The 14,889-nt window shown below is 38.9% G+C and overlaps 1 protein-coding gene across 3 annotated transcripts in view; it reads left to right on the top strand.

Annotated features, from left to right (window-relative positions):
- The window catches only part of LOC111838303 (fermitin family homolog 2), a 114,336-nt gene that overhangs the window by 66,599 nt on the left and 32,848 nt on the right, over positions 1-14,889 (top strand). For all 3 annotated transcript variants that reach the window (XM_072698900.1, XM_072698898.1, XM_072698899.1), the window contains 3 exons: positions 9,687-9,912; positions 10,002-10,104; positions 10,871-10,978. In XM_072698900.1, coding sequence (XP_072555001.1) covers positions 9,687-9,912; positions 10,002-10,104; positions 10,871-10,978 — 437 coding nt within the window. The remainder of the gene's footprint in view (positions 1-9,686; positions 9,913-10,001; positions 10,105-10,870; positions 10,979-14,889) is intronic.

Raw genomic sequence — 14,889 nt, 5'->3', positions numbered from 1 at the left:
AATGTGCTCTAAGTCAAGTCAAATTCAGTTTATGCATGATTACATGATATAACTTTTTTAATACTGTATCCTAAATTGTGGATAATTAAGCTATATATCATATGCTGAAGTACATTTCTGGAGTGTTAAAGATTAAAAGAAAAAACAACAAGAACCGTACAGAACCGAAAACCGTGACCCTAAAACCGTGATACAAACCGAACCGTGGGTTTTGTGAACCGTGCCACCCCTAGTGTTTACCCTACCATTCTATTAGGTGGGCGCCCCAAGTTAATTTTATTTAATTTCATTTTCTATATAGCTCCATATCGCAACAGAAGTCATTTAAGGCTACCTTTCCGACAGAACAGGTTTATATCTTGTCCTTTTATTAAACAAACTAAATAGCCTTATGTTATTTATCTTATTTACAGTTCATCACTGTAGTATGCTGAAACAACCGAACACGTTTTAAAACAAAATTTGCCGCCTGCCGTTCACGGGTTTTTCGTCACCAATCATCTTATTTGCGTTGCTCAGTAATTTTTTGCGTAAGATGCGGAAAAGGCTTTTTCTTCGCAATAAATGTTTACTTTATTTGTCCGTAATGAATGCAGACAGACTCGCTGGCGTGCTCTCTCCCCCTGTCATATATGTGTATCAACATTAAATAACATTAGACAATTATTTAGTAATATTCTTAGTAGCAGCAGCGGTAGTCTGTGCTTTTACATTGAAAAACTGGAGTACTGAATACATTATCTAAAGCACCATGCTGGTTGCACTTTATAAAACAAGATTTTGTGTATTTCATTACGTTGATTCAGCTGCTACAAATTATTAATTTTTTTTGTATACTCTTAATGTAGCATACATTTGTTTTTTATGTGAGTTGCTGGAAACAACTTTTGTACAAAGACAGACTGGGTTATTAAAAATTGCTGGAAATCAAATTGTTTTTTGCCCCCCCCCCCATCCGATTAATCGATTAATCGGAAAAGTAATCGACAGATTAATCGATTATCAAAATAATCGTTAGTTGCAGCCCTAATTTACGCCATGAAATTAGCGTATCATGATATATATTTTTTTTCCTGGGCAAAATTTTTTTTACTGGTATTATTCTGAATGATATGATATGGTCCACCTCTACCTGGGACTACTGAAAACAAGGCCTGGATTTGGAATTGAGGTACAGATTTGAAGAGCCCTGCCCTCGAGGTCCCAGGATATTTTCTTTTCGGATACATATTGCATTAAGATTTAGAAAAGAGTCATTCTCGGATAGGGAATACATATGGTACTTTGGACCAGTCCACTGCTGCTGCTGCTGCTGCAGACACTTTCTGTTTAAGATAATTAACCCTCTGGAGTCGAAGGCATCGTCGGTGATGCTACGTATCTTTCTTGTGTATTTCAGTTCATAACTCGCTGAAATCTTATTATAGAAACATGAAAAAAATGCTGACTAAATCCGTAATCTGTCGTCTTTTCAAAACGTCCATTGTCGGAAGTATTAAAGTTTTTAAAATTAGGTTAAATCAGCAAAAAAGTGAACCATGTCACCTTTCTTTGTTTTACCTGCATCGGGGGAGTTAGTACCACTCTCAGCTGAAGATCACTATTCTTGTTCTAAACAGGCTGGGTTTGAACTGGTGACATTTTGATTACAGGCATACAGGCTTAGCCCACTGAGCCGTAAACACAGGTATGTGATTCGCTGCTGAAAGTGGCAACACTGGCACAAAGCTTCAGCGGCAGAGACGTATCCGTGTGCTATATTGTAGCCGATCAGTGTAAACACTACCCAGACATGTGCTCTTGTTTATTTTAATCACAATGGGCGTATTCACATATTTCTTTACCCAATATTAACTGTCGGATTATCATGTTATTATCATGCGAAAGCATTATCATAATCTAACCTGTTGTATACAAAGGCATGTATCATTTTCTCTCTGTCTTGAATATTAAGGTTTTTTTCATAATTGGGCTATGTTACGTAGCTGTAGGAAGCACACCTTTGATACTGCATCCACATGCGATTTGAATGAGAGGTTTGGATCTAAGATGGCGCCTAGGTTATGGGCTGAGCTGCTGAGGGAAAAGTTCAACCCCTTGGAGTGGAGTGCGGAGATTATAGCATTACTATCCTTGGGCTTGTCTCCAAACAGAACCTCAGTTTTCTGAGCATTTAGTGATATAGTTTTCAGTCATCCAGGTCTTTTCTTCGTTAAAACAATAAGCTAAAGTGACAATAGATGTGGTGTCATTAAACATAACTGAAATGTATATTTGGGTGTTGGCGGCATAGGAGTGATAATTAACATTATGCTTTCTCTTTGTTATCTAATGCCAGCATGTAGAGAAAAAGCAATAAATGACCAAGAACTGATCCCTGTGGTACTCAATATTTGACTGGTGACATCGACGATGGAGTACAATTATTAGATACTTGAACATATTGATATTGAATAGTCAATATCTAAACCACTTCAGTACCATTCCATACAACCCAACATTAAATTTAAGTTTATGCAATAAAGTAAAATGGTTACCCGTGTCAAAGGCTGTGCTGAGATCCAAAAGCATTAGCACAGTTGCACTGTCAGCATCAGTTGCCATTGTTATGTCATTTATGACTTTAGTTAAGGCAATTTCAGTGCTGTGTCATGGACAGAAGCCCAACTAGAATCTATCCAGTATGTTGTGTGCCTCCAAGTTTAGCAACAACTATCTTCTCCAGACAAAAGTGGTACATTAGAAACAGGTCTTTAATTGCTGAGCTCCTGTGGATCCAAACTTGATACCTTCAGTAGTGGTGTCACGTTCAGCTGAGGTGGCGAGCAGAGAAGCAAACGAGCAAGCCAGGACTTCAGGTAAACAGGGTTTATTCGGACGAGTGGCGGACATCTACTGACAATACACGACAATACAATGACAAGTCTGGGGAAGACTGACTCAGACGAGGACTAAATACAAAAGACAAGCTAGACTTAATAGGACACAGGCGATCACAATCAGGGCTGAACACGAGGTAACGAGGTGGGCGTGGCACACATTAGGATCGAACGGAGCAGGGTGTGACAAGTGGTCTGATTACTACTATTTTAAATTGGTTAGGACATCTCTTGAGGACATATAGCAGTTGAAGTTCTTGCCAGAACTCTCAGGGATTCTTCAAGAAGTTGAATGGGGATTGGGTACAGTGGATAAATGGTCGGTTTGGTTTTAGTTATTGTTTTTAACTCCTGTTCATTAATTAATTCAAAAACATTCAGCGTGTGTGTGTGTTTACATTGTGTTGGCATCATAGTTATTTGTGAGCCATTTCTATATATTTGAAGTCAAATATTTGTAGCTTTATCATTAATGTAATCTATAATCCACATGTTCGCTACCAATATTTCTTGGTAGCAGAGGTTCAACCTTAATTGTTAGGTAGCAAGGATTATTTCAATTACGATCAATAAGATTAGAGTAACAGGCTGAATGTGCCCTATATATATGGCTTGCTTGTATTTTTGCAGGCTGTTGGACCATGCCAACTTGAACACCTCTAAACATGCAATGAACCAATTGGTTTGTCACCTCACCTTTAAAAAGCAGCAGGGCATGATTTACCTTATATTGCTATTTCAATGGCACATTTGCCCGGCAAACAAGATTGCATTTTGGCCAAGGAAATAGACGTGCTGGTGCACAAGGTGAAAGGCCAATGAGCACGTCATCTGTCGGTGCAGCACTGTTCCACATAAGCCTTTTGGGGTTAAGCAGGTGTGGGATGAGGTAGCAGCGAGTGTGTCCTCATTTTCTGGTATCACCAGCTCATTGGCACAATGCCGAAAGCGGTATAATGATGTCAGAAGACAGAAAACAGAAGCTGGCTGCTGAATGAGAGCACCAGCTGGGAACAGGGACTTAATTATGCTTGTATACAGTGGTGTGAAAAAGTTTTTCCTGATTTATTTTTTTGTATGTTTGTCACACGTAAATGTTTCGGATCATCAAACAAATTTAAATATTAGACAAAGATGACACAAGTGAACACAAAATGCAGTTTTCAAATGGTATTCATTATTAAGAGGGAAAAAAAATCCAAACCTACATGGCTCTGTGTTTTAACAGGGGGGCAATCACTTTTTCACACAGAGCCATGTAGGTTTGGATTTTTTCCCCTTAACACATTCATTTAAAAACTGCATTTTGTGTTTTACTTGTCATCTTTGTCTAACATTTAAATGTATTTGATCTGAAACATGTATGTGTGACAAACACAAAAAAATAAGAAATCGGGAAGGGGGCAAACACTTTTTTGCACCATTGTATTTTTTAATTTTGGGTCTGAAGTTTGCAAAATATAAATTTAAATCGAATAAAATTACAAAGTACCATTAGTGCACCTGCAGGTTTCCGAAACGCGCCACTTAAATACCGTTTAATAATGCAGCACTGATTTTAGACGTGGTTTTTGTTGGTCATCAGCGCAATGACGTTGCACTGCCTTAAAATAACAATGCACTGGCAATGCACCCTGCCACACCTCATTTTAAAAAAACACCTATTTTCATGATGTCTATGCATGGGCATGAAAATGAGCAATGTGCTTGTATGAAACTATCAAAACCACTCTGGTGAAAAATAGAGTCCTAACATTTCTAACTATTGGGTTTCCAATTACGAACATCATTTCTGCTTCAGCAGACAAACTGCTGAGAACAGATTGTCAGGTTGTTGGTACACTAGGAAGGTGGTTAATCCGTCAGAGTTTGGAGATTCAATTGCGGAAACATTATTTAACATGTGGAGTTTTCTTTCCAATTAGTTTAGTTCCTTAGTAGTACCTTCAGTAGTTCAGAGGTTAACTGAATTAACAGATATAGTAAAAAATATACCAACTGCTTGGGATGAAAGAATTTGCGTAACATTAAACTTGTGATGTTTTCCTTCTGATTATTTTATTCTAATTATTATTTCGGCGATATCTGTAATTTGAAAGTTCACTTGCTACCAAGCAGTTTGGTTCTCACAGGAAACACTGGAGCTTCAGAAGTGACAGAGATGCATCACAATTCATTAATGATGAACAAACATGAAATCAGTATTTCACTTATTCATTACTTATTCCTTCAGTAGTTCAGTAGGTCCACAGAATTAATAAATTTAGTAAATATAGTAACTGCTTGGGAAGAAAGATACATTATGATAGGGCTGGGCGGTAGAACAATGATATTTTTCATTTTTTCCTCTAATGATATGTCAAATACTCCATGAAGGTTTGATATGATTTGACAAAATATGTTGCCGGCGACACTAAAATAATGTTACTTTCTTTGCTGCTACTTGTGTAGATCAACAATGGAACACAAGCACAAAGCCGTGAAAATGGGGCATTTAATTACCAAGTGACAAAATGTAATAGGGATTGTAGGCAGACAACAGACAAAACCGTCAAAAAAACATTGTAATAAACTGGGAGAGCAGGTAAGTCCAAAGCAACCTGTTCAATAAGGGTAATCCAGCGAAATCCAAAAGGAAAGTCCATGGTAATATTGAATTTATGAGAAATCCCAGCAGTAATAATCCACAGGGAATTAAGAAACGATAGGAAGAATGCCAGCAACGGTGTTTTTTCAATGATGACTAAAACAACTTGTTGTTCTGTCTCATCCTGTTTGGTAGTAATGGCCAAAACAATGCTTTGTGAACCATTTGCGATATTTTTTGAGCCTGCATAGTGATTTGGGTTTACTTTTCAGCATGCTTTGAACTTTGGTTTGCGAGTGTTTTGCAAGACAAGCAAAATGTTTACATTTTAAACAAGCTATGTCTTTGCAATACGAGTATTACGTATACACCTAGTCTGCCTAGTGTCACGTAATCACAACTGAGCCTTAATGAACTCTCTCTCTCTCGCTGAAGAATTTTGGGTAATCATTTCCCATGCTCGGTCTCAATCAGCGTACCTCACTCGTATAGTCAAAATTTAGTAGAAAAGCAACACCTGAATAAGGGCGTAGCAGTGCGAGTGATGAATCTGTTTAATGATAATGAAATGTCTGCATTTCTGCAAAATCGAAAAGGAGGCAGAAGCAGCTGTCATTGGATTGGTTGCTTGTTAGTAGCACAAAAAGAAAATGATTCCAGTGAGCCAACAGATATCAATGATTCTGTTAGTTATAGTGAAAGTCGTCCTGCAAAATAACCCTCCTTTTCTCTCTCTCATCTCCCTCACAACATCCACGATTCTTTTCAAAGGTAAAGTGCAGGTTGCTTTGTTTTATGTATTTTGACGTTAACTTACAACATCTGATCGGTTAAATGACTAACATGACTTGAGGGAACTGTTAACGTTAGACTTTGTTGCTTACAGTGAAATAGATCTCTCTACATAAGTTGCTCATCATCTTTCAACAAGTTATTACACATTAAAGTATTTAAGGTATAGATATAAAGTAGACTGTAACGGTGGGTAACGTTATAGGCTATGGTTAGTTAGTGAGCTAGGCTCAACGTGAAACAGGCTTAACATTCTATGACACTTGGATTTAGACTGCAACATAATGTGTTAGAAAATAAATTTGGTGAATGATGCAGCACACCGTTGACTTGTGGACATGAAATACATTGCCTATTACAGCCCGGAATGAGCCCGTAGCATAAAACCACAGAGCAATCATTAATTGCAACGCAGCTGGGAGAGCACAGCTTCGGATTGTGGAGTGATCCAACTATGGACGATCGGACAAATCATAAATTCAGGGTTCGTACGGGTGCTGGAAATCCTGGAAAATGCTTGATTTTTAATATAGTGTTTTCAAGGTTAGAAAAGTGCTTGGATTTTGGACAATGTGCTTGAACCTGCTTGAATTTGAAATTGCATTGCTTTCATAATAATTCGTTATCTTACGGAGTAGTTTTCCTTTTAGCTAAAAATGCATTTTGCACGTAACGAAAATAACTCCGCTCGAGTCAGCGCTTGTGGCTGTAGTGGTGTAATCGTGCATTCCATTTGCCTCGGGATCCGATTTTCGGATTCCGATATTACGTCACATCCGCTAAAAACTCGGGAAAACCGAGTCGGATATAGTAGCAATACCATGGATCCATATGGAAAAAGCAAGATTTTTTGCTTAGCCGGACAACTTGTCGGATTTAAGGTACCTCAGTTTAAATGGCCTTTATCTTCGTTCACTTACAATTAGCCCGAACTACCTTAAATCCGACAAATAATCCGACTAATCATGAAATCCAATTCTAGAACGGTTAATTTGTAGCCATTGTTACCAATATCACTTGATAACACATTACGCGCGGTGCTTCACGTATAAAACTCCGTAGCAACACGTCCACACATAAATTGGACGATATAGTGTGTGCGACCGATTTAATGAGCCACAAATGAGAAGTAGTGCTTAAACAGGATAAAGCTACAACTTTCCCTTCTGCTGATAAAGGGCGCAGCCATCTTCGATTCTGAACTCGGGATCCTCTGCGTTATCCGAGATATTTCTCGGATCTCCGAGAAATGGGAGCGCGCATGTCATCACTTCCGGCTTCGAAACTCGGAATCCGAGTTCCTAGGGCAAATGGAATGCACGATAACAGTCTAAAGGGCACTTCCTTGCCAATTTGTTATTGATCGTGTAATTCACGCGAAAGTATTCAACAATTTAAGTTGAAATGTCATATTGTGTTTTTTTTTAATAGCACAATGGATTTAAATGTGAAAAAGTACATACAGCATATATAAACGTAATTTACCGCGGTTGTTAGGTGCTGGAAAAGCATAAAAATGCACCTTGAAAGTGCTTGAAAAGTGCTGGAATTTGAAGTTGGAAAAGGTGTAAGAACCCTGTAAATTCATTGCTGGTCAAATTTATAAAACAAAATTAAATCGTATCTAAGGGGTTCTCCTGGTCGCGGAAAACACTTTTTGGGATGCGTTCTTTTTTGTTTTTTATTATGATAAACTTGGCCATGTTGCAGTTAAGGTACGGTTAGAGGTACCTTAATTTTTTTTCCTTAGTTTGGTTGCTAAGGTCTTTTGTGTAACTGTTAAGGGATTCCTTAAGTATAAGACCAAGATAAGGAGAAAAACTTAAATACTTAAGAGAAAATTTTAAGGAAACCTTAAGGAGGAGACAGTTGCACAAAACACTCCAGTGTTTTGTGCAACTGACTTTATTTTAAGGAGACCTTAACTCGGACTTTAAGGAAAATCTTAACTCAAGGTGTTTTTTTTTAGTCATATTATGCATTATTATAAAGATATGAGCTCAGAGATATTTTCAGATTGTTTATTATTATGGGCCGTATTAAGAATTAGATGACCATAACCCCTGATTTTCACCATAGAATTGATTGAAATTTTCTTTGGACAAGTGACAGGTCTAGCAGAATGAGACCAAAATGGAATGGTACGCATGCATTTATCTGCCTCTATTCTTGGTCTCTTAAAAACTTTAAAATTCTAAGGTAGAAAAGTATCTAAACCAAACAAAAAACTCTTATTCAAAAAAATGCCAAATTATGGTTAGATTTTTTGTCCGGCGCTGCAAAACGTCACCATGCGTCACCATGTCACATGGTACAAAATCCTCACAAGAGCAGGACGACTTGAGATGGATTGTGCAGCACCTCTCAGCCGGCTGCACAACCTGGAACCACCTTCGTGATAACACAACTTTGTCCTTATTGGCCAAAGAGTTCAGTTACACGCATGACGTTTGTATCCCAGGAAGTTCCGATGTGTTATCTGCTGTTTCTCCCGAAAAGCACGTAAAGCAGTGAACTGGTTTTCAGGTAATTTTACCTGGTAAAATAAAGTTTAACTAAATTACGTAAATGCTCTAACACAGGGGTATTCAACTAAAATTTAAAGAGGTCCAGTTGCACATTAGCGCAGACAAAGGGCTGCATAAGCCAAATTACGTCTTGCTTGGCGGTCTAAAGGCGTTTGACGTTCATTGGTGTGGGAAACAGCAGTTCTACTGCTGAACCACTACCGAAAAGACTACAAACGCTGCGGCAGTTAAAATAGAAGCGTCCCCGTCAGGTTTTAAATAACTTAATGTTTTGGCTATCGGTCCGGGTCTGTATAGGATAGCTTCTGGGTCCGGACCTGGCCTGCGGTCCGCCTGTTGGTTACCTCTGCTCTAACAGTACACATAAGTTAGTGGTTTATTCATTGTTATTTACTGTAATGTTGCACTGATTTGTACCATAATTACTTACGTTCTGCGTTTTCCCGACTTCACTCTTCACCTTCAAAATTAAAGCAGTATGTTGAACACCGTGCCATCCCTAAATCACATCCATGTTTTTGAAAATAAACTATTGTGATTGCACAAAAAATGTTTTAAGTTTTTGTTTTCTTAAAATGGCCAATAAATGTTTTTGTAGTGTTCTGTTGTTCTCTGGTCTCCATGAATTATGTCCTGCATAGAGATGAAGAGGCATGAGCAGTCCTAGCCTTAATAGATCAGGTCATATAGAGTCTCATTTTAAAACATTATCATATGTGTATTGTAAAACTGTTTTCTCTGAGATGATATTCTAAATTCTGCATGTGGTTAAAAAAGTATTTACATTTATTGTTATTAAGGCAAATGTTTTAAAATATTTTGGTTATTGATTTTTGTTTATCGGCTAGCCCTATATGCATGTGTTTAACATTTTTTTGTTTGTTTGTTTGTTGCTTTTAGGGAGTATCTACTCCAGTCCTGGGCTTTACAGCAAGACCATGACTCCTACATACGATTCCCGTGATGGAAGCCCATTGTCTCCAACTTCTGCCTGGTTTGGAGACAGCCCTCTGTCTGAGGGGAATCCCAGCATCCTGGCTGTTAGCCAGCCCATATCTTCACCTGACATCTTAGTCAAACTCTATAAGCCTCAGAGTTTCTTGGACAAAGCAAAGATTAATCAAGGGTAAGTTCATTTAATTGAATTACCTGCATGTGCCAGCATGGTACAAACTGTCATATACAAATTAACATTTATTTGTTCTTTGCCTAAAGATGGCTGGACTCCTCGAGATCTTTGATGGAACAGGATGTGAAGGAGAATGAAGTGCTTCTGTTGCGGTTTAAATACCACAGTTTTTTTGACCTCAATCCCAAGGTAGTAGTAGTTTGTTGTTGTTGCTTTTTTATTTTTGTTGTACGTGTACTAGTGCATTATCTGTATGTGATTTGTCATTCCCCTTTTATATTTTGCTAATTTTCTCAGAATTTATGAGTATGGTAGTATTTAAGTAAGCATACTGTTTGTGTATGAAAATTGTACTTTTCGTATACTCTTGCTTTCTAGTTTTAGTCACACAGGGCTTGAAATTTATACTGATCTTATTAGGGTGAATTTTGCAATTTTGATTTGCATCAGCAAACTATACTGGCTGTAAACTCTGATTTACATCTGTTAGACAACAACAACAACAAATTTATTTTTGTATAGCGCATTATCACAATTACATCGTCTCAAAGCGCTTTACAGCATCCCCACCCAAAGCCTCCAGTGAGTAAGCCATAGGCGACAGTGGCAAGGAAAAACTCCCTAGAAGGAAGAAACCTTGGGAGGGACCAGACTCAAAGGGGGAGCCCATCCTCCAGGGGCCGGAAAGGAGAGTCAAATACAGTTAAATCTGAAACACAAACGGGGAGCAGGGGGGAGATGACAAGCCGGTGCCACCGCTCCCTCCAATCGCCAGGCAGCCAGAAGGCAGGGAGCGGGTCATACAAGGAAGATAGCTTAGACACTCTCTATACTCAGCCTAGACCTTCAGTTCATGCTACTAATAATATTAATATTTCCACCATATTTATTAATGTGGGTCACAAAAAATAGCTTCAGTCTCATCATATTATGCGACATGACTTTGATTATACAGTATGATGCCATCCGGATAAACCAGTTATATGAGCAGGCCAAGTGGGCCATTCTTCTGGAAGACATCGAGTGCACTGAGGAGGAGATGATGATGTTTGCTGCCCTGCAGGTAAGAGGGATGGACCATACTGCACATTAATTCTGGCAAGAATTTTGTCACTTTTTATCTGTGTTTTCATATACAGTATGTCAAAACAAGTTTTATACATTTGTAGCTTTGAACTTCCACTGACATTTATACTGGAAGTACAGTAATAAATGGCCTTTCCAGGGCCATTTAACATGTTTTACAAATGTTTTTGAGTTTTATTCTCAATAATACTTATACTGTTTGCTTTTTTCAAATTCAAACTTTCTTCAGTTACATTTCCAGCAAGACTTGTAAAATGCTGCACTAGCCAAAAAAAACAATGAAAATATTTATAAAAATGTCTGCTGAAAAATTTCTGGGACCGGTTGCACAAAACACCTTAAGTTTAGATTTTCCTAAAAGTCCGAGTTAAGGTCTCCTTAAAATAAAATCGGTTGCACAAAACACCCTTAAGTTTCCTGCTTAAGGTTTCCTTAAATTTTTCTCTTAAGTATTTGTTTTTCTCCTTATCTTGGTCTTATACTTAAGACCTTAGCAACCAAACTAAGGGGAAAAAAGTAAGGTACCTCTAACCATACCTTAACTGCAACATAGCAGAGTTTATGATAATAAATAACGAAAATGAACACACAACAAAAAGAGTTTTCGGCGACCGGGAGAACCCCTTAGATACGATTTGATTTTGTTTTATAAATTTGACCGGCAGTGAATTTGATTTTTCCGATCGTCCACAGTTGGATCACTCCACAATCCGAAGGTGTGCCATCACAACTGCGTTGCAATTAATGATTGCTCTATGGTTTTATGCTATGGGCTCGTTCCGGGCTGTAATAAGTGATGTATTTCATGTCCACAAGTCAACGGTGTGCTGTGTCATTCACCGAATTTCAAACGCCATTGCCTGTCTGTTGAACGTTGTAGCACAATGTAGACTTCTTGAATTAATTTTCATTGCAATTTCCTCCCACATTCGTTGTTTTATGTTTGCTGTTATTTGCGGATCAAATTTACTTTTTAATATGTTCTTTATTTTATTGTGTTCCTCCAAAAGTACACTGCTCAAAAAAATTAAAGGAACACTTTTTAATCAGAGTATAGCATCGAGTCAGTTTAACTTCTGGGATATTGATCTAGTCCGTTAAGTTGCAATGGGGGTTGTTAATCGGTTTCAGCTGCTTTGGTGTTAAAGAAGTTAACAACAGGTGCACTAGAGGGGCAACAATGAGACGACCCCCAAAACAGGAGTGGTTTAACAGGCCACTGACATTTTTCCCTCCTCATCTTTTCAGACAGTTTTTTTTCACAAATTTTACATTTGGCTACAGTCAGTGTCTCTACTGGTAGCATGAGGTGATACCTGGAACCTACAGAGGTTGCACAGGTAGTCCAACTCCTCCAGGATGGTGCATCAATATGTGCCATTGTCATAAGGTTTACTGTGTGTCCCAGCCCAGTCTCAAGGCCATGGAGGACATTCCAGGAGATAGGCAGTTACTCTAGGAGAGATGAACAGGGCCGTAGAATAGGGTGCATCAAACCCCCCAAGTGAAAAATATTTTCATGGCTATATAAAAAAAATGTTCTATCTGTACTAAAAACACACTGTGCAAAATAATTTGAAATTTGGATAAGTTCTACCGGGTCCACAACAGCCATGAAATTCTGAAATAACGGCAATAATTCATACTTTGGAATAGTTATACTGCAAGCATTAATGATTTCATGTTTTAGTATTTAAAGTGGTTAATAGTGGATATCGATGGCACCGGGGAAAAACCGCGTATCCAACAATTTGTCAATTTTACAGGGGAACGTTTTTTCTAAATGGTGGAAGTAAAACGTGACCTAGATTTGAGAGCCCTTGTGAACATACTGAAAATACTGGTGCTAAAATCTGAGCCTCGTCCACGTTCACAAGCTACTCACTTCCAAATCACAGCACAGACTGATGTCCCTTACGCGAAAATTGCATGATATGAAATGGATGTGGTTTTGTTTAGTTGCTTTAGTTTCGTTCCCGCCCATTTTTCACTTACGCGGATTGCGCCATACTATAGTGCACTTACGCGGTTTTTCCCAGGTGCCATCGATATATCAGTCTTCTTGATGTTCACTATCAGTTCTTAAGATAGACATACTATTATACTTGCCCAGAAGTATATTGCTATTATATTGCTGCTGGAAGTATTGCTCTGTAACAGTAGGCCTATGCCCTATACACCTGTATCAACTATATCAGACATCAGACATGTATCACAATAATTTAATAATTTAATTTGTGCATTTAAAATATATTTGTGAACTTCTGAAGTACCTTCGTTTTTCTTGCGTTTATCATTATTTTTCATATTTTCAATCTAGATGTGGACCTGGTAGATGTTAATCAAAATTAACGAAATTTTGCCCAAATTATTTTTTCATCCGGTAGAACATATTTTATTATACAGCCAAAAACATTTTGAAAATCAATGGGGGTTTGATGCACCCTACCGTAGAAGGTCCTTAACCCATAAGTTGGACCAGTATCTGCTTCTTTGTGCAAGGAGGAACAGGAAGAGCACTGCCAGAGCCCTACAGAATGACCTCCAGCAGGCCACTGGTGTGCATGTCTCTGAGCAAACAATCAGAAACAGACTTCATGAGGGTGGCCCGATGTCCCACTAGTGGACGTCGGGCCCTGTGTTTACTGCCCAGGACCGTGGAGCTCGATGGGCATTTGCCATAGAATACCAGAATTGGGAGGTCTACCACTGGTGCCCTGTGCTTTTCGCAGATGAGAGCAGGTTCACCCTGAGCACATGTGACAGAAGTGAAAGGGTCTGGAGAAGCTGCGGAGAACATTATGCTGCCTGTGACATTGTTCAGCAAGACCATTTTGGTGGTGGGTCAGTGATGGTCTGGGGTGGCATATCCATGGAGGGACACACAGACCTCTACAGGCTAGACAACGACACCTTGACTGCCATTAGGTATCAGGATGAAATCCTTGGACCCATTGTCAGACCCTACGCTGGTGCAGTGAGTCCTGGGTTCCTCCTGGTGCACGACAATGCCCGGCCTCATGTGGCGAGAGTATGCAGGCAGTTCCTGGAGGATGAAGGAATGGATACCATTGACTGGCCCCCATGCTCGCCTGACCTAAATCCAATGGAACACCTCTGGGACATTATGTTTCAGTCCATCCGATGCCACCAGGTTGCACCTCAGACTGTCCAGGAGCTCAGTGATGCCCTGGTTCAGATCTGGGAGCAGTGTTAATTTCGTTGACGAAAAATTTTCGTCATAGTTTTAGTTAATGACCTTTTTTCTCTGACAAAAACGAGACGATAACTAAATAAAAAAATATGCTCAAAGACTAGAACTATGATGAAAGTTATTGACATTTTTGTCAGCGAATAAAAACGGAGACTAAAATATTTGTCAAAGACGAGATCCAATCAGAACTTTGTTGAAGCGGGACGACTTGAAAAGACATCCAATCAGAACTCCCGAGAGCGGTAATACGCTCAGATGCACATAATTGTAGGCGATTGATAGACGATCATCATAAGCACCCGGTTTGAAACAGGCTGTTTTTCATGAAACCTACACGACAATATGTCAGTGCCAGGAAGAAAGCGAAGAGAAGACGTATGGACACATTTCCAGTTTAATATTACAGAAAACAAGATGCTTTGTAAGCCATGTGGAGCCACCATCACCGGTAAAAACACAACGCACTTGAAGCGTCACTTGCAAGCGAGTCATCCTGAAATCCACACGCATGTAAGCTTGCTAAAGTCACGTTAGCACTAAAATTCCAGCAGAATGTAAAAATAAAATCCATGTCATGACTACCTTTGGTCAGGTGCAACAATCAGCAACTCTGGTTAGTTTAACGAGCTGTAGCTCAGCGTATTCACTGGGTAATTTTTATATATATATATTAG

Source organism: Paramormyrops kingsleyae, chromosome 14, assembly GCF_048594095.1.
Source record: "Paramormyrops kingsleyae isolate MSU_618 chromosome 14, PKINGS_0.4, whole genome shotgun sequence".
NCBI lineage: Eukaryota > Metazoa > Chordata > Actinopteri > Osteoglossiformes > Mormyridae > Paramormyrops > Paramormyrops kingsleyae.
Note: the sequence above shows the minus strand (reverse complement) of the source record. Positions and strands in the feature narration are given on the sequence as shown.